This window comes from Crassostrea angulata, chromosome 10 (genome assembly GCF_025612915.1).
Source record: "Crassostrea angulata isolate pt1a10 chromosome 10, ASM2561291v2, whole genome shotgun sequence".
Lineage (NCBI taxonomy): Eukaryota > Metazoa > Mollusca > Bivalvia > Ostreida > Ostreidae > Magallana > Magallana angulata.
In genome coordinates this window covers 7,435,578-7,457,599 of record NC_069120.1, presented here as the reverse complement: position 1 = coordinate 7,457,599, position 22,022 = coordinate 7,435,578, and the positions used below count along the sequence as shown (strand labels likewise).

Genomic DNA, 22,022 nt, shown 5'->3' with positions numbered 1-22,022 from the left:
CCCGTGAAAAAGAATGAAATTAATTTTAATTACCCATGCATCTATGTAGGTACATGTACGAAATGTTGCTATCTATATAAATTAAGCCCATGATTTAGTTTAAAATATCCTCATTTCTACCACAGGTGCTTGTGGACATGACCGTTCACTACCGACCCCCTCCCCCTCCCCCCTTTCCAATTTTTTTCTTTGTATTTAAAAAAAAAATACATTATCATTAACAACCCCTTATATACATTGTATGTCTCAAGTCGAAAAATAACAGAAATATTACGATGGAAAGGGGGGGGGTAGTGCACGGCCCTGTCCACAAGCACCTGTGATTTCTACCGACATATTCGTTAAATTTTTTCACAGCAATTTTTTAACTTGAATTATTTTTCTTCATTTTTTTTATTTTTTACCAAATAAATTTCATTGTACTGACTGGATATGATTTTAACACGTAGATCGGATTATCAAATGCCTCACCGCCTGAAGCTGACATCTGAATTGGTTAACAATTGAATAATTCGGGGTGGTAAGTAGATTAATTAAGTTCTCATAAGATTTATTACCAATGCCAAAATGCTTTATTCAATTAACAGTCTGACACAAAAGTCCTAAGGACAAATCACGTAATAAATCTTTAATAAGCATTAACTCAAAGAAAAGCTGAAAAATGTTTTTACAATTTACATTACGAAATTTTCCTAAGGACAAATCACGTAATAGATCTTTAATAAGCATTAACTCAAAGAAAAGCTGAAATATGTTTTTACAATTTACGTTACGAAATTTTGCAGACAAAAATTTGTTTAAAATCATTATTCAATCTCCTTCCACAAGTTTTCATTAATCTCAACGCTTTCACAGGAGGACATATATAGTACAGGAGTACATATAAAGTACAGGAGTACATACATAGTACAGGAGTACATATATAGTACAGGAGGACATATATAGTACAGGAGGACATATACAGTACAGGAGGACATGTATAGTACAGGAGTACATATATAGTACAGGGGTACATATATAGTACAGGAGTACATATATAGTACAGGGGTACATATATAGTACAGGAGTACATATAAAGTACAGGAGTACATATATAGCACAGGAGTACATATATAGTACAGGGGTACATATATAGTACAGGAGTACATATATGGCACAGGAGTACATATATAGAACAGGAGTACATATACAGTACAGGAGTACATGTATATTACAGGAGGACATGTATAGTACAGGAGTACATATACAGTACAGGGGTACATATATATTACAGGAGTACATATATAGAACAGGGGTACATATATAGTACAGGAGTACATATATAGTACAGGAATACATATATAGTACAGGAGTACATATATAGTACAGGAGTACATATACAGTACAGAAGTACATATATAGCACAGGAGTACATATATAGTACAGGAGTACATGTATAGTACAGGAGGACATATATAGTACAGGAGTACATATATAGTACAGGGGTACATATATAGTACAGGGGTACATATATAGCACAGGAGTACATATATAGTACAGGGGTACATAAATAGTACAGGGGTACATATATAATACAGAAGTACATATATAGTACAGGAGTACATATATAGTACAGGAGTACATATATAATATACAGGAGTACATATACAGTACAGGAGTACATATATAGTACAGGAGTACATATACAGTACAGGAGTACATATACAGTACAGGAGTACATATACAGTACAGGAGTACATATATAGCACAGGAGTACATATACAGCACAGGAGTACATATATAGCACAGGAGTACATATACAGTACAGGAGTACATATACAGTACAGGAGTACATATATAGTACAAGAGTACATATATAGTACAGGAGTACATATATAGTACAGGGGTAAATATATAGTACAGGAGGACATATATAGTACAGGCGTACATATATAGTACAGGAGGACATATAAAGTACAGGGGTACATATATAGTACAGGAGTACATATACAGTACAGTGGTACATATATAGTACAGGAAGACATATACAGTACAGGGGTACATATATAGTACAGAAGTACATATATAGTACAGGAGGACATATATAGTACAGGAGTACATATATAGTATACAGGAGTACATATATAGTACAGGAGTACATATATAGTACAGGAGTACATATATAGTACAGGGGTACATATATAGTACAGGAGTACATATATAATATACAGGAGTACATGTATAGTATAGGGGTACGTATATAGTACAGGAGTACATATATAGTACAGGAGGACATATATAGTACAGGAGTACATATATAGTATACAGGAGTACATATATAGTACAGGAGTACATATATAGTACAGGGGTACATATATAGTACAGGGGTACATATATAGTACAGGAGTACTTATATAGTACAGGAGTACATATATAATATACAGGAGTACATGTATAGTATAGGGGTACGTATATAGTACAGGAGTACATATATAGTACAGGGGTACATATATAGTACAGGGGTACATATATAGCACAGGAGTACATATATAGTACAGGGGTACATATATAGTACAGGGGTGCATATACATGTATAGTATACAGGAGGACATGTATAGTACAGGAGTACATATATAGTACAGAATACATATACAGTACAGGAGTACATATATAGTACAGGGGTACATATATAGTATACAGGAGTACATATATAGTACAGGAGTACATATATAGTACAGGAGTACATATATAGTACAGGAGTACATATATAGTACAGGAGTACATATATAGTACAGGAGTACATATTTAGCACAGGAGTACATATATAGTACAGGAGTACATATATAGTACAGGAGTACATATATAGTACAGGAGTACATATATAGTACAGGAGAACATATATAGTACAGGAGTATATATATAGTACAGGAGGACATATATAGTACAGGGGTACATATATAGTACAGGAGTACATGTATAGTACAGGAGGACATGTATAGTACAGGAGTACATATATAGTACAGGGGTACATATATAGTACAGGAGTACATATATAGTACAGGAGTACATATATAGTACAGGGGTACATATATAGTACAGGAGTACATGTATAGTACAGGAGGACATGTATAGTTCAGGAGTACATATATAGTACAGGGGTACATATATAGCACAGGAGTACATATATAGTACATGAGTACATATATAGTACAGGAGTACATATTTAGTACAAACACGCAGGTACTCTATGTGATCCAGCTCATATATATTATTCACCAAAGATTGAAACTGGGTGTACACGTACACAGGTTAAATTAACCTTTTAAAAAAACCCGCAACTTTAAGTAAACAACGTGCACTTATAGACTTATCTATTACTTAGTTAGTACATAAAAATCAATGTAATCAAACTGAAACACGTGATGCAATATCACCAGTCCGGAACGAGTTTATAGACAAAAACAAAACAATTTCGGCTAGACCAAATGTGCTAAAATTACCTCATGACAACATGTAACGTGAAATTGTTTGAGAAAATTGTGTATGTTTATAACAAAGATTTACATGTACGATGTAGTCCGTCCTCCATTAGGTTCATTTTGTATAACTTTTCCCAACTTTATAACCCTTATATTTATATATGTTTATACTTTTGTACCTCTGATCAATTTATATGCATATTTTAGTGTTATTTTTGTCCTCATAAACCATATGTTTGAAATGGTTTTGAGTGAATAAATAAATGAACTGAAAAAAAAGACTCAAGACCAACCCCAAGCACCGACCACCCTTGCCACTGAGGGTTTAATGGTTGGAACATTCCCCTGATTGATCAACATAAGTTAATGTGTGACTTTCAGATGTTGGCCGATGAGAAAATTGCCGTTGGCCCAATGTTAACTGCTTACAATGGCCCAACCGTACAAAAGTTATGTTTGCCCAATATTAAAATACAGTGGCCCAACAATGGCACACTACTGTCTGCTATATTGGTCCAACAATAAGCCATCAAGTTGGTCCGATAAAGGGCCGATTAGCAAATTGCCGTAGACCCAATGTTAAATGCATACTGTGGCCCAACATAAGGAACATTGTTGGCCCAACAAAGGTCCAATGACGTCCTGTTATCTGGGATCTCCATGTACATAGCCATGTGCATTTAACTCAATAGTAAGTTATGTAAGGAACTGCATTATTAGTATAAACGTTAATGATATGAACTGAAATGACATACATGTATAAGACATTAGGATCGATGACCATAGAAGAGCCACTCGATATACACATGAAATCGCCGAGGACCGGGGAATAAGATATATAAAATTTGGACTCGTTTAATATAGCACTTACAATCACAGACCCATAGCTAGAGTTTTAAGGATGAAAACAACATGTAAAATAAAAACAGTATACGTATATAGCTTCGCTCCAAAACAGTAAGATATATCATACAATTTCCAGTTTGGTTGGCAATCCATGGTCCTCCTTGAGAGCTCGTTCAATGGTAAATCGCCTTCATGTCAAATCTTCAGCAATCATGGCAATGTTGCTCTCAGTGGAAATTTTCCAGCAAAATTTGGACACTTTTTACCGCAGTTTAATCATTATCATTTAGACTAAAGGTATGAATTGCCCATGGACCAAATCTAATCTGACACAATCAAAAATAACGGTTCATATATAACTCTATATAGCCGTTTCTACAGCTCACTGGTCTCCGCTCCACCTCTCCATAATGTGAAGTAGTCGGAGACCGGAATATAAGACGAGAGCAGCAGACTGTTGATATCTCCCGTGATTTTCACATCAATATCGCTGGCTAACAAACGAGAAAAAAGCAGAGAGTTCATGTGAAAAAGAATTGCTAGCATATAGTGAGATTTCTCAGGCAAACTATTCTCTCGGTGGAATTGACATGCAACATTTTTGGTTTGAAATGCATTTTTTTATTTCTAGTTAATCCTAGAATGTGATGGAACATATTTCTGGACTTGTTATTCGATATTATTTTCATTCATCATCTTGAGTTAATATTTTTTCTGTGTTAAACAGATTCTAGTCTGAACGATTTACAACAAACACCGACATTTTATAACACAATTTCTTCCTGCATCGCAATTTTGCAGAAAAGCAACCGAAAAATCAAGCATTTGTCAGAGTTTCATTTAAAAAAAACATGAAATAAAATTGTTTGCGCTGATTCATGGAAGCTATGGTAACGACGTTAGGAAAATGACAAACGTAAATGGAGAGCTGGAAATTGACGATCCATAATGATTATCAACTGCTTTCTGATTCAGTTTGATAGATCTTCTTTCCCTAGCTTGTGTCTGCATCAATATATATGTTTTGGCCGTTTTATAGAGAGAAAAAAAATCAAATTTAATAAATCTATCACTTTCCTGTAGACAATTTTCACATTAACAAAAGTTAGCTCCTCTTGAGATCAATCGGCATGTCATTGTTTTAACATCTATTACGTAATCAACTCTATTCTACAATATTTGGAAAGCGAATACTTAGTTTACAAGAACATTTACAAGTTAGTTTTAAAGGATGATACAAAAATAATACTTTTGCAGTCAAAAGGAGATACTTTTGCTAATGTTGAACGTAATCTATTAAGACAGGTTAGCAAAACAGACAATACCACGAGGGACGTCTATATATCAGGTTGACTGGATTAATAACGACCATAAAATAAATTTTTAACAAATATGTATAATTGATAAAAACTAAATAAATTACAATGCAAAAGTTTCAATATGCAAAATTAAAAAAACGAACATGTACAGACATGTACAATGTACATAATATTGAGCACAATAAAAAAGTTATTCAGGTAGGGGTATACCCTTCATAAGGACATACTCTATATTACCATATAACCCTCATAGTTAAAAAAAGTCAAGTCATATTCATTCAGCAAGCTTATTATTACCAGGGCGACAGCCCTAGATGAGGGTTCCTTGGTCAGGCCCTTCAGGTTTTGGCACTTTCTTGTCCAGGCCAGGTATGAGTCTGACTAGATCGTTGACATTGGGGTATCTCTGTAAGAACAGCGTCACACAGAGAACGGCGGCCACTTGGGAAGACAAGTAGGAGATGGTGAGGACGTAAGCGGACCAACCATAGCGGTATTCGAAGTAGCTGTTCTCCTTCTCGGGGCCTGCATAGTGGACGCCATCATTGACAAAGGTAATATATATCACGATGCTGACAGCAGTACACAAACCTACAGCCAGAGAAATAAATGACGTCACTGACATACATATATTTGAGAACACAAGGCTGGCAAACCGAAGTTATGGGAATACATGCATATGACGTCATTGATATGTGTAATGAATGACGACTCAAAACGAACAATTGTACAGCACAAGAAATGAATAGCAATGTTATTTTAAGTAAAAGTTGTACAAAGTATTCAAGGTTTAATCAAATAAAAGTAAAATAAGCCCCTTAAAAAAATCCAATTTGCGAAATCCAAAGGAAACTCCACGTTTAAAACTAAACTGCGCAATATATACAGGGACATAAATCGTTTCACTGAACGGATCGGAAAGGTTATTATTGTAGTGTGATGACTTAGTATATTACACGCATCCAATATTTCACTGTGATAAATAATGGAAAGCTTTTAAGATAGGCGAAGATTAACTCCACTGGGACAACGTTAGGTAAAGTGACTGCAAAAAGACAGGACCAACAAATAACCAAAAAGTACCCAAGGTGTGATCACATTCAACACGTTAACAGTAAAGTCAAGTTTGATGATGAAGACAATAAATTTTTGGCAGAACTTTTGGACTTGATATTCATAATGATTAATTAAGGACGTTGTTTACTCAGAGTTCTCAAATCCGGATTGTTAAAAAGTTCAATTTCATGAGTAAATTTGTTTTAAATTCAAAAAGTATTTATGAAATGAATTATCAGATTTTGTTTTCCACTGAAATATTTTTCATAGTAGTAAATTATTTAAAGTTAAGATTTACTTTGTTAGTCAACATAATTTTGCATATTTTCTGTTGGTTTTATCTTACTTTTTCGTTTCGATAATCGTAAAGAACACGACAAAAATATTGAAAAATGCTTAAAAATGATAAAAGACACAACATCTCAAAATGTTGATCATTGACCTCGTATAAATTTTATGCCAGCAGAGAAATGTAAATATTTTAGCATTATCATCATTCAGTTTTTTGATATTTTGAATCAAAAATGGGTAGTAATTTGAAAACTGATAGAGGAAATTCGGACTAGAATACAGTGTATCTATAAAAATTGTAAATGAAAACTTAATGCTTTGTAACCATTTAATGTCTCTACCATTCATAAACTGTATTTCATTTGTTAAAGAGTTAAGCAATTTGTATTATTTTCACAATTAAGAAAATCTCAATCATAGTGTAAAATTTTTATGGATTTTTCTTAAATTTTCAAAAAATATTCAATGGCCATTAACTCAAAAAGTAAGTCATTGACGTACTTTTTTGAAAGTGAATAATAGCACTACCATGTAAGGTCTATAACACACAATAGTTGGTTTTTCATAATTATCAGTGGAATTTTTTTTTTCATTCTGAGTAAACGTCATCCTGAAGGGTTGCGTTTACACAGCCTCTACTTTTAGTTGCCATAGGTAGATAGATGTGCTAGAAAAAATACCTTAGTTAAAAAAAATCGATGTAAAAATAACCTAATTATTATTTGTTTACTTTAATTTTGAAATATCGACATGACCCAAAAATAAAATAATGGTAAAACAAAGGAAATTATCTAAAAATTCCCGCAATTTATAAAAAAAATCTGTTTTCAGCATTATCATCACAAGACGCAAGGTAAATTATCTAATTTGGATGACGTAGAATGATTTAAAAAACTTGAAAAAAGGAAAGGCAATTCCAGAAAATATGCCTAGAACATGTGATCGTATCGACATAAGCATCACACCAGTGTCTTCCAACGGCATACCTGCAATAATGTAGATGATTCCACCAATAAGAGTCCGAGAGCTTGCTTTTACAGCGCCAACGACGTGGAAAATGGCAGCCAACAACATTAGGAATAGATTGACTACGAAATGAGGTGCCATGTTGTTTTGACTATCTGGAAAAGAATGTAAAGCCAACTTCATTGCAAGTCATTAATATCTTCCAAGTAAATCATATTGTGAACACAACAAAAACAAGATATCTGTGAGCCAATGCTCAATAGTAATACTCCCGCTCTGATTATTTAACAGGAAGTATGGCATTCCTAAACAAATAGTGTGGTAAAATTTAAAGTATCTCTGACGAAAATTTGTTTGAAAATTTGGGCTAAAAATAATTAAAGTCGTCATTTAACATGAAGTGCACGTCCGATTGGTACAAAAATAGATCTTATCGTATGGCATACCTAAACAAAGAATGTGTAAAAATATCAAGCATCTGCGATGAATATTTTTGCTGAGAAATCTTTGACGAAGATGTGTTCGATTTAGGCTAAAAATAAACAAAGTCGTTATTTAACAGGAAGTTGACGTCCGATTGATACTGTTGTCTACAGTACCTGCTACAGTATTATGTCTGTTGTCCATCATACTAGCTATTTTGACTGCTATCTTCTATACCTGTTAATTTGTCTGTCATCAACCATATCTGTAATAATTGTGTCTACTGTCTACCATACCTGCTATCTTATCAGTGGTCTATCGTTCCAGTTAATTTGGGCACTATCTTACATATCTATTAGAACCATTTTAACAAGAGCTTGGACTTTGGGTAGTTTTGTCAAACAGCAATGTGACGTAGGCCTGTCTCTTTAATTGCTGGCCACTCAGCCAAGGCCATGTGAAATCAACAAGATTTGTCTGGCTTTTGAGCTAAGACTATTCAATCTGTGTATTTTTCACTTGAAACCAGCGTCATTTAAACTTGTCTTGACACAGGAAATAGATAATTAAGTCCCATCGAAAGTCCAAGGTCTTGTTAAATGGTTCTATTTTGTCTGCTGTCTGCCATACCTGCTATTGGGTCTGCTATCTACCATATCTGTTTCGTGTTATCATGTCTGTTGTCTACCATACCTGCTAGTTTATGTGTTGTCTACCATTCCTGTTAATTTGTCTGTTGTTTACCACACCTGCTGTTTTGTCTGTTGTCTACCATACCTTTATTGTGTCTGCTGTCTACCATACCTTTATTGTGTCTGCTGTCTACCATACCTTTATTGTGTCTGCTGTCCACCATACCTTTATTGTGTCTGCTGTCTACCATACCTTTAATGTGTCTGCTGTCCACCATACCTTTATTGTGTCTGCTGTCTACCATACCTTTAATGTGTCTGCTGTCTACCATACCTTTATTGTGTCTGCTGTCTACCATACCTTTATTGTGTCTGCTGTCTACCATACCTTTATTGTGTCTGCTGTCTACCATACCTTTATTGTGTCTGCTGTCTACCATACCTTTAATGTGTCTGCTGTCTACCATACCTTTATTGTGTCTGCTGTCTACCATACCTTTATTGTGTCTGCTGTCTACCATACCTTTAATGTGTCTGCTGTCTACCATACCTTTATTGTGTCTGCTGTCTACCATACCTTTATTGTGTCTGCTGTCTACCATACCTTTATTGTGTCTGCTGTCTACCATACCTTTATTGTGTCTGCTGTCTACCATACCTTTATTGTGTCTGTTGTCTACCATATCTTTATTGTGTCTGCTGTCTACCATACCTTTATTGTGTCTGCTGTCTACCATACCTTTATTGTGTCTGCTGTCTACCATACCTTTATTGTGTCTGCTGTCTACCATACCTTTATTGTGTCTGCTGTCTACCATACCTGCTATTGTGTCTGCTGTCTACCATACCTGTTTCGTGTTATCATGTCTGTTGTCTACCATACCTGCTATTTTATGTGTTGTCTACCATTCCTGTTATTTGTCTGTTGTTTACCACACCTGCTGTTTTGTCTGCTGTCTGCCATACCTGCTATTGTGTCTGCTGTCTACCATACCTGCTATTTTTAAGCTGATCTCCTGGTTGGAGGTGTCCTCAGCTGGGGTGGTCTTATACTTCAGTAGACTCATACACTCAACATAGATGCCATTTACGAAGCCTAAAAAGCAACAGTATAAGAATAGTATAGTAAAATTTGAAACAATGCAAATAGTCTTTATTCTGGATTCCTTTTTTATTGATTATGTTAGTTGAGGTGACGTTTGTTTCGGCAATTTTTGGATTGATGATTTATTAAAGAGACAGTACGGCGCACCTTATGACTAATCAAAAAACCGACTTGAAAAACTTTAATGTTTCTGATCGGGTTCAGCATTTTTATACTGGTCATAAGTGTATAAACTTTCAGAAAATTACAAATTTTTTCATCAAATCATTTAAATTATTTCATCAAAATTAATAAATATTTATGGTCCATAGACATAATTTTAAAAATCGCACAGCCTTCTATACTAAAGTCTACTATGCATGCGTATTTACTATAAACAAAAAAATGTGCAGGACTCGCGAAGATTCTCCTGGACAGGTTTGTTGTTAAAATTATATATCTTTTTTACTTCTCCAAGGTAATAATTATTCAAAGTTTTTGAAATAACCAGATTAATATTTTGTAAGTATGTATTTGCTTGCTTTTTTTTTAAATTTTATCACAGAAGTTGCTACAAACTAAAAAATATTAGTTGTGTAAGTGAGGCCCACTGAGGGGTTAAATGACATATTTAAGTCCATTCATGTTAAAATGAACTGAAATTGGTAAGATTAATCCTGTTTGTACGACCCTTCAATTTCGGAAGCTCCTCATTACATCAATAAGGTATGTGAGAGGGATTTTGTATGTACTTTAACTGTCACGATCAACGTTATTTTCTAAAGATACAATGGGTAAATCTGACGTTAAAAACACGTTTTCTCAGCTGTACTGTCTCTTCAAGTAAAAAATTATGTTTAGTCATCTTACCTGTAGAAGGCTCAAAACTTTTAGCGCTGATGCAGACTTGCCAAAGTCCAAAGTTTGACGTTGTATTGACCAGTAAATCTACAAATATTATGCACTCAAATTTCCTATAAATATAAAATTGATGGATAAAATACTGATATTTAAAAAGAAAAAAGTTTAATACACAGATACTAAAAAGATCGTCAATATGACTATAATTGTTAAGGTCCTGAAATAACCTTACAAGCACGTAGCATCGCAAACGTCCAAAGTTAAAGAAGAGATAGAGGGTATTCTTTGACTTACCCGAAGATCATAATCAGCCAAAACAAAAACAAAAAACAAACAAACCAAAAAAACCAAACAAACAAACAAACAAAACAAAACAAAATAAATAAGATAAACATCTTACCTCGAAATTTTTTCCTATTACAACATGTCTAGTATTTAGTTTACAGATGAATTTTGGTAAAAATTTAGAACATAGAATAAACAAATTACCCCCACTCTTTTCAGAAAATAAGTTTTTGGACATAGGGGGAAATTAAGTTGGGTAATTCATGACATGTATCCAGAACAATGCAGTTAATTTAAAATGCATTGAAATCTTCAGTTTATTTTAATATTGCAATGCGTAAACGTTTAGTTACGTGGGCATAAACGATACTTTTTTTTTTATCTTGATGCATGCAGAAAACAAGCAGCGAACCCTAGTTGTTTCTTACTTATTTCTGGTAGGTCGGAGGAAACGCCTTCCATTGTGAAGTTAAAGTCCTCTTCAAACTCGTCCTCCAAGTGGGATGGATAATATCTGAAGGCAAAGAAAAGTTAAATTTGAATCCACGGGCGATAAACAACGAGATAAAGAAGGATGTTGCAGTTCCTATGTATTTTTCCCCAAATGTGTTGAAGATAAAAGGAAAAATCAAAGTTAAAGAATTCGATTTATTTTTTTCCCTTGCAACGTTGTACATAAAGCATTCAGTGTGAAATTCTATCTGGAAAGTTTATCCTAACTTTTATAAGACTATAAAAAAAATTGAAAAAAGTTACAGAGACAAATGTGGCAAATTTCACGCTTTCTAAAGGGAGAATCCTCATTGTTGTGAAAAACCGCCTCCTTAAAATATAATTACTTTAATTTTAACGTTTAGAGCCGGAAATTTTCTTGAAAACTGATTTTTGTTTCAAAGAGGCATATTTTTAAAAAATCTTACTTTTAGAAAAAAAACTTTGATACCTTTCAATTCCGAGAACACTTTGTTAAATTTCCCAGGTATAAGTCACGACTAGATAAATCTAGTGCTTACGCAGTTAAAATACATGTAGCTTGAAAACGAGAAATACTTTTTTTGATTGGGTTCGAATCCCGGAATAATCGGACTTTTAAAACATATTTCTAATAATTGCATGAAAAGGTTTTGTTTATTGATAACTTAATAATGTCAGAATAAAGTTATTTATGCTATTGTCAATGTAATATTTTGCATGCATCCTTAATTTTTTCAACATTACTTACTGTGTGAAGTTCACATTATAACCTTGAACCATTAGCATTTTCTTCTGAACATGGGTACGCATCAATGTAGGAAGTTGGTTTTTTTTCTTTTTAAAGAAATAGCTGGGTATGTCGTTTCAAAGATACATGTAAATGTTGTTGGAAGCAAAACAAAAAAATCATTTAAAAAGTATGAGCCGGGAGTAAAGTAATAAGTATTTGAAAATATTTACAAATATAATTGGTCTACGAGTTTATCTAGACTAGACGTTTATTTAGATACTATAGAAACATGCGATGATAGCCAGAATCAAATTTATTCATGTAGCTTCACAGAATGTTATTTTAAACATGCTTGACAGTAGAAATCAAGCTAATTTATCTTAACATCATAATACCGAATAAATGGTCATCTTACTAACTGAAAATCTAATGGTGTTTGCCGTGTTCGATTGCAATGCGCGTAAAATATTTGTATTTTGCCTACATACGAAACATCATTTTCCCAAGTCAAGAGTTTCTGTTACGCTCCGCTCTGAATAAACCTTTGACAGAAAAGACAATAAATGAACGATTACGTCATGTAGTGAGAGTACTAATTGTTGAACTTTTGTGACTTCTTATTCTGGCCAATTAAAGAATGCGTTGTAAACAGAAACACTAAAGCAATATGGTTGCTCCCATGAACAAACATCATAATGTTTTAAAAGATGAATTCACTCGGACTAAAAACCGATAGCAGAAAGTCAAATACTTACTACTCCGTCTGCTAAATTTATAGACAACGCTTTAACATTGATCAATGCACAATTAACATCATTATTGAAACAACGTTTCTTATTGGATCATGCAAACTTGTATGACACCAACCAGCATGCGAGGTCTCTACATGTAACCCCGTCAAAGTCTGCCTATTCGGTCAGTTTTGGTAGAGCGGAGCGGATCAGAAACCCTTGACCTGGGAAGATGACGAAACATACCCGCTATGTAAATATAGTCGTCTCTACGTAATGTGTCTATATCTAGATAAGACTCTTCAAGCGTTACGGGTGTTTAAAGGTCCTTTCCACGTTAGGGAATAATCCCGCTTTTCTGCAACACCCTCTTTTGGATTTACAATTTCTGTAAAGATCGTGATATTGTGGATATTCTACCAGTCAAAGTTAACTATAATACTAACTTAGATCTCTATTAGGCAAGGTTATTACAAACAAAAACTGTATTTTGCAATACCATTTCTCAACAATTGAACGGAGGGGAAACCTACTTCTTGTGGGGTACAAGTATACATTTACTTTTTCTGGTTAAAATACATGTATACATGTTGGCGATATTTTTATCAATAAGGGGCATCTAGGTTTTAGAGTGACCAGCTTTGATCTTTGTCAATGATTTTTAAGGTATTAATCCCATAACATTAGTGTCCTTTTCATCCATAGTACTATGGATGTGTCCTTGACCTTTGATATTGTGCCTTCCAATTCAACAAGGATCATCTTCCCTTTAGGGGCGGGAATCTACATGTATAAGCAACGTTTTGAGTGAAAATATATTTTATAATCTTATCTCCAGAAAAACTTGACTCTTGAACTTACTAGTAAACGTTGTGACATCTAATCCATAGGGTCATCTGCATCTTGGAAGGTACAAGGTACAAGTTTAAAAATTGTTATGCCTGTTAAGCGAACGATATAAAAATGGATATTATTTCCAGAGAAAATTTGACTCTTGACCATTGACCTGGTAAAATCATAGTCTCTTAGTACTAGTATATACAATTTAAGGTCAAAGTAGGTAACAACCGACAAATGCAAACCAATTTGCCTGTCTTTTTTTTTATATTTATAAATTGTAACCTTTCATTAAGAATTTAGTCAAAGATATTCTTTGCGTACCCGATATGCATTGTGACAATACCAATGAAGATGTTATATTTTGATTGCACTTACACTTTCGAAATCTATTTTTTATCTCACCTGAGCTGAAAGCTCAATTGATCTTTTCTGATCACTTTTTGTCCGGCGTCCGTCTGTCTATGCAAAACTCGTGTCCGGTCCATATCTTTCTTATGGATAAACATTGGAAGTTCTTACTTCATACAAAGGTTGCTAATAAAGTGAGGATGTGTCATGACCGTAAATCAAGGTCATTTAAACAAGGTCCTAGCAGAAAAGTGCAAAATTCATGTCTGCTCCATGTCTTTTTTATGGAGAAACATTAAAAGATCTTACTTCACACAAAGATTGATTATGACATGATGGTGTATCATTTGTGAGCGTGTTCACAGTACCTTTAGTTTATACAGAATCTATATGTATTATTCTACATGATCCAGTTATTTTGTATTATGAGTACATAAAGCTGATTTTATCAAGGCTATTGCTGATCAGGTGAGCAGATGAGCGATGTGGCCCATGGGCCTCTTGTTACGACTTTATTTTTTAAACGATTAGACAACCAATATTTTATCTAGTAAAAGGGATAATTTCAAAGCATATATCATATTTTCCTTTACTTTTGAATTTTGCTGATTTTTTTTTTAAAGAAAAATTTTCTGGGGTAGGCATGTTGCATGCTTAAGGATGCAACCCTGAGAACGATTACCGTATACTCGTAAATTAAAAACACTACAATATCCGTATAAGGATATGATTTTACGCAAATCAGAACTGCAGTTTTAAATTTCTTTACCAGGGTGTCTGTCAGATAGTATGAATGTATGTTCTGCAAACCGTGAACGAGAATAAGATTAATAGTTTCCACCATTAGGAATATTCTGGGGATGGTTCATACGTACGGCGTGGTGGTTTCCCATGCTATGATCCAGTGGTTGGTGGCGACAGCTAGCGCCATGGTGCTGATGGCGACGGCGCCAAAGAACAGCGACATTTTGGTGATTGTGTGTGTAGAACATCGCATGATGCTACTGATGTATAAACATGACCTGTAGAATAAAACAGAAGACCTCTGGGTCACATCGCTCACTTGAGTAATACTTTTTTAAGCCAATATTTGAATTTTTTTCTTTATTTCTATATTTTCTTATACACAATTGTAATCGTGGCTACATCTTGACTTCAAGGGTATAACGTTACGTAAACGAGTGTGAATATTTATCATATAAGAAAGCATTCTTATGCATTCAGTTTAAACCCGAATGACGCCACATTGTTTATAAAAACATATGTACCTGCTTAGAAATACACGTATCACGTTATAGTTATCGAGGATGTGATTTTCCACCGATATATCGAAAAGTGGAATCCCTTTCCTTGGTTTTATTACATATTAAGGGGACGCAGTATGAACAAATTCGAATCTACGCTGTAAAGATTATTGCAAAGTCACATCACAAATTGTTGTCTTAAGCTTCTTCCGAGACACTCAGATGAAGTTTGAATCCCCTATCCTCAACCACGAAGTCTCAGTTTGAGCATATGATTGCCTCATGATTATTTTGAGAATTTTAACCTTAATGCTTCTTTATAAAACTTTTCGTCTTGTTTTTGTAGGGATTATACATTACAGAAAGTAATGGTGTGAAATACGACTCAAGACAAATTAAAATCAGCTCAGGTGAGCTAAACAGTTGTCTTTCTTGTAATATTCAACATCAGAGTCTGATAAGTTCATCGGAGCGGTGCTACATGTATGATAAAAAAAGAAAATTACTCAAAAACTACTGTTAAAACAAACTTTCCATTGCTAAGTAAATATGTCCCTTTTTGTTCGGTCATGAATAAACTACATGCATAATTCTAATGGGATAGTTTCATCGTTTTTAATTAGATTAAATCTATTTTTCTGAACTGCACTTTCAGTGCAGTCCAAAGATTACTTGAAGCTTAATGTTTTGTCGTACACAAACTTTGAAATAGTATTCTATCGGGTGTTGTTTTAACTCACAGTGGCTTGTTTTGATAGGATGAATCAGTGAATTTGCAATAAGCTATTGCCAATTCAGCCAGCGGGCTACTAGTTACTAGTAACAATTGATTGATACCCTCGGTCTATGAAGTTTGGGGACTCACAATAAAGCGTGTGGTTCTTTATTTACTGAATTGAATTGATATTATTTAATTCTGACTTTCAAATTTTATGATCTATTATTTGTTTTAGAAAATTATTTGTCTCTCCGTCCCACTATCTATCTATCTATCTATCTATCTATCTATCTATCTATCTATCTATCTATCTATCTATCCATCCATCCATCCATCCATCCATCCATCCATCCATCTATCTATCTATCTATCTATCTATCTATCTATCTATCTATCTATCTATCTATCTATCTATCTATCTATCTATCTATCTATCCACCCATTTATCGAGACGTTTCATATACAGATATTGTAAATTTAATTGTTATCTATTTTCTTCTTAAAATTTAATCTTTAACTTTTTCCTAGTACCTACTGTACGGCAGATACTGATAAAAAGCAGCCCATTTACAGCCACCAGCCTATAACAGGATCTGAAGTCTTGCAGGATGAACACCGGATACGCTGGAAATCCCTTCTATAGCGCTGCTAATTTATTTGGCTTCGAACAGATTCATCAGGGTTTATTAAAACGCTTTATCAAGTCAGCCTTTAGTCGTATTTGGGGTTAGAATTCGTTGCCTGTTCAAACATCACAATATCACATTTCAGTTAATTATTGATTAAAGAGAAAACGCTACACAATTTGCTGAATTGTAACATTTGAAAATAAATCATTTGTTGAAAAATAATCGAAAACACTCCGTTCGCTGCCTCAACTCTGTTGAAATTTTTTTATTTTCATGTAAGTTGAAATTTTTATAAGTTTATTAGAAGAATCGACGAAACACTACTATCAATATCTTAACCACAATACAAGAATTCGCAAAATTTACCTACAAGACCTAACTCAAAATCATCTGAACACAAATATTCATACAAAGACTCGGAATATTTTGAATATTATGACATCTTTCGGTTCGAAATAAAGAACGAAAACGTAAAAGAATTATGATGACACACCAAATGAAAAAGAATCATAAAAAAATCTTAAATACTTTTAGTATCTGAAAAAAAGATAAAAGAAAATCTTTGCAACACATTTGGAAAACGATGATTAGTATACAAAGTTTCCCGAGCGTCTGTAGCAATCATGGATCTTGAGAGTATAGCATGCTAAGCACTCATAAACTGGAATATTAGGGAACGTCCATATTATATTGTAAAAGACTTGACAGCGACCTGACAACCGCTCAAAACTGCATGAAATTGATGATGAAAGGCATTTGTTAGAGATACTTACGCTTAAAGACTGTCCTCAGACCCCGCGATTATAAACTGGCACTGCTTCATGTGAACATAACAATTTGTGGACAGATTGCGATATCCAAGTTATCGGAACGAATAATCACGAATTTATACCACGTCTACTATCATGTGATATTTGAAATGCACTTTATACAAATAGTTTATTGAACAACAAGCAGATCGATTGGTGCAAATGATTCCAAACCGTCATCTTATCTAGATGTGAAAAATGTACATTATCTAGTTTTATTTCATCACTATCTGCCCAGCACCGAATCAAGCGAGTAAAAATGTTTATTCCGAAGAGAAATGAAGACCGATATTAACTGTGTTTAAGCTAAAAATAGATGTGTCCCTACCCTAGGAGTCCTCGGGGGTTTACCGACGACAGTGTTTTAAACCACCATCAGCACCTCTATACTTTGACGAACGAGACTAGACAGAATATCAGAAACGGTACCTAACGTTAATTCCAGATTGTAATGAATTTGATACCAGCCATTATGTTTTCAACCTTTGTATTATTCATGACATTGTACTGTCTACATTTGCTTTTTCCCCCGTTTTTAAAGATATCCCAAATCGATCGTTCCTGTGGGTTTTTTTATCAATAAGAAATTACTTTTCTTTGCATTTATTAAACAGCAATCAGACATTAATAACTTGAGAGCACGTGAAATTCTTCTATGGATGAAGCACGCAATTCACAGCACACGAAAAATATAATTGAATTACTGAGAGAAAAAATCTTTACTATGCCCACGGTAAGTTTTCAGCTGGTGTAGCTGCCAACATCTCTCTCTCTCTCTCTCTCTCTCTCTCTCTCTCTCTCTCTCTCTCTCTGGTTCCTTTTGAAGTTTGATATCGATGAAAAATTGCTTTTAAGAGATATATTTCTTTTTGCTAATTTGGCCATTTATTCAAAAATTCTCTTCCTTGCTCGAACACGATCGGCTCCCCGGGGATTTGGATGACAACCGGCGCTAACACGAAAGGAAGGAGAACGCAAAAGGTGAACGATGGACTTAAGGCATTACACGGAAATGGAAAGAATCATCAACAGGAAAAAACGAAATATCAGAAATTCACTGAGTTCCTGGTACAAGTAAATGATATTTAGCTGATAAAAGTGAGAGAAATACGAGAGTAAAGTTAATGAGGAGGTATCACGGGTTATTCTTTGTGAAAAATGTAGTAGTTTACGTGCATTTCACTGTGCTGAAAATGTGCTTGATATTTGTAGGATTTACGTCACTTTAAAGTAAAGCTATTTTAACAAAACCTTGGACTTTCGGTAAGATGCAACAATCTATTTCTTGCATCAAAACAAGTAAAAATAATGCTGGTTTTACGTGAAATATAAACAGAAAGCCAGTCATATCTAGTTGATTTCAAAGAGCCATGGCTGAATGTGCTGTTAAACATAACTACCCAAAGTCCAAGCTCTTGTTGAAATGGTTCTATAACGTATAGAATTGCAAAATATTTTGTAAGCACTGCTGAATATAAGAGTGTTTACACGCGGCTTTCCTGATCCCAAATAAAATCTTTCGTAAACAGAAGAGTCCGGTTTTCTGGATCCGGGTATCTTAAGCCCCACTGTATCGCGGAAACGTTGGAAGTTACTATTACAAATTTATTTTTTGTGACAGAAATGCATAGAAAACACCTTCCACATACTAGCACTGGTAACCGAATTTTTATTTGTATAATACAAGTTTAAATAAATAGGAACACGTGTTGATAAGCCAAAAAAAATGCATATAGATACATGTAGTTTTTAATTGTTGTTGAATAAGTGTCAAACACATTTTCTTTTATTGGGGTAGTCTTTATGGCAAAATATAAATAAATAAAAATATAAAAGATAATTATCATGAAATCTGTTTTACGGTTACTTACAAAATATAAAACTTTGCTATTCATAATTAAGATACTTATGTTTTTCGCTTTGTTGTGGTGGTCCGTTGGGGCCACTTGCACTTTCTACTTCGCACTCTCGCATCTTCTCTCTAAGCGATAGTGCGGATGTGCGAGTGGTCCCAAGGTAACACCATATTTTGTATACAGCTTCAACAACTTCATAGGACATTTAGTTTAGATTTTACACGAGTTACTTTTTTAAAATTGTATGCGAACATCTTGAGTTTGCGTGTTGATTTCTTTGAAATGATACGAGTAACTTTAAACAATCTCTGTTGGTTAATATATATTAAAACTGACAAGAAACAAGTTTGAATTTGATTCAGACTTAAGCTGAACTTTTCAAGCAAATGTAAAATCCATTCAAAGAACGTATTACATGTACAGTTTTATGTTTATCCATTATTTTTTCAAATTTACTTGAAATTTCATTATTGCAAGGTCCCCAAATGGAAATTTGTTCCGGCAAAATGCTGTCCATGAACGCTTTCATTCCTGAGATTCAACAAGATAAAAAAGAATCCGGAGACCTGCTAATAAGTCCATGCAATGCAAAATAAAATACCAAAATATTCAGTGTATGTGTTTTACATACATTTACCAATATATATACACAAGCTAAAACTACAAGAACGGATAAAAAGTGGCATTCATTTTTAAACAAGCGTTCACATCAAGACAAGGACAAGAGAACAAGTCACTTACCGTACTTCAAGTCGCACAATTACAGTTTGTGAGATCCGCTGAGGACCCTTCATGCTGGGCCGGGTTCATGGAGGCTGTTGTTGGAATAGTTCCTCGGGGACGGATAAAGTTTGTCAGGGGCAGGTACAAGGGACAGAAAGTAGTGAATTTTATGCGTCTAGCACGCGCTCCTGGACCGGAGGACCAATGGCGCGGCAGATGCTATTGACATGCGCTCCCTTGGTGACCGTTACAGAAAGCAGACTTCAGTAGTATTCATTTAGCTGTGTAAATATATAGGGTCCGTCGCACTGTTTATCGGCATTCTTGTTTAAGATCATTAAGTTAAATTAATTAAAGAAGATTCTAAGTCAGTTTTGATTAAGACTATCAAGATTTTTTTAGCAGCACATTTTTCAAAGTTTGTCGATGTAACTCAGTAGCGACCTAAGCGGCACCATAAACTGATGCATAATGGATGAATCTGAAACAATGAAGCTTGATTGTTTAAATGATTATGTCTCCAGATACAATACACAGCACTGTACTTAAAGTCAATAGCTTTGAATAATACATATGAGAAATATGCACTTGCTGTTTATGATTAAATAAAAAAAAATGCGAAGTTTCGATATTTAAAGAAATTTACTTGCATATCAATACTAGAACTGAAATGCGGATAGTTAAAATAAAATAAATATTTGTTCAGTTATTGCGAGGCAAAGAATATACATAAGGAAAAAATATACATAATGGAGAGTCGGTATTACCAGTGTTTTCCCGATCCTCTTTTGTTTCTGGTTGTCTACGTGCTAATGACTAGGTACTGGTATCGATACTTCAAATCAGATCAGATGTGAGTTTGATAAACCACAGAGACACTTGCAGCAAATAGAAATACAGACCAAGCCACTAGTTACTGTTTGACAAGTTATTTAAATGCTATAATGAAATCGTTTCTTGATTTGATACATTTGATGAAATAAGCCGGCTAAAAAAGACGCATGACGCGCTCGATCTCAATCAATACTACTCCACATGTATCTTGAATTTCTTTTATAGCAACTTAATGACAGAGATTCAATCAATAGATGACGAGGATAATGATTCTTTTGTCCTTTTAATCTTGTGATATATCAAATGTTTCTCTGTCTGTGAAGAGGACGGATTTTCACTTCTATATGACGATAACGATTCCCTGATTAGTTCTGGTTCACCCACAGTTCGAAGCGGTTCCTATTCGGTTTCTGCGACTGAGATAATAGCGAGGGGGGTCGACATAAACGATAAACAATAAACGATAAACAATAAACGATGTCAACGCTTCCTTCTCGCAATTATTCATAAACCTTTTGACAATCATCTCTCGTGGTAGGTCCCCCGATCCTGTATCACGTGGCGGCATTTCTCCCCATTTGTCACGATCATAGAGAATGGTTAAAGACTTTTAAAACATTATTCTTCAAAGACTTTATTCGGTTGGAACATCCATGTTTTGTATAATTCATTTTATTACTATTTTTTTTTCAACGCGACTTACAGCCGCAGTCTAATTCATCACTGTGAAGAAATAATAATCGATTGAAAATCAGTTTTCAATGTACCTCAAGTTTTCTTTTCGATATTGAAAACATTCCGAACCTAATCAATAAATATTATATCTATATACATATTAAGATACCGGTGTTTTGTTCTCCTGGAA

The 22,022-nt window shown here is 34.2% G+C and overlaps 1 protein-coding gene across 5 annotated transcripts; it reads right to left on the bottom strand.

The window, feature by feature from the left end:
* Nucleotides 1–5,680: 5,680 nt before the first annotated feature.
* Nucleotides 5,681–21,215, bottom strand: LOC128168048 (voltage-dependent calcium channel gamma-7 subunit-like). 5 transcript variants are annotated; one of them, XM_052834133.1, is made up of 9 exons: nt 21,091–21,215; nt 20,342–20,804; nt 16,842–17,047; nt 15,220–15,366; nt 11,650–11,735; nt 10,946–11,023; nt 9,986–10,087; nt 7,957–8,091; nt 5,681–6,214 (listed from the first exon to the last, which is right to left on the bottom strand). In XM_052834133.1, the coding sequence occupies exons 3-9, from the start codon at nt 16,871–16,873 to the stop codon at nt 5,934–5,936; spliced, it is 861 nt and encodes a 286-aa protein (XP_052690093.1). In that variant the 5' UTR covers nt 16,874–17,047; nt 20,342–20,804; nt 21,091–21,215; the 3' UTR covers nt 5,681–5,933. The 5 variants fall into 5 exon arrangements, with proteins under 5 accessions (XP_052690093.1, XP_052690091.1, XP_052690092.1 ...); XM_052834131.1 differs by lacking the exon at nt 16,842–17,047; XM_052834132.1 differs by lacking the exons at nt 20,342–20,804; nt 21,091–21,215 and adding an exon at nt 17,709–17,835.
* Between the last annotated feature and the right edge of the window lie 807 nt (nt 21,216–22,022).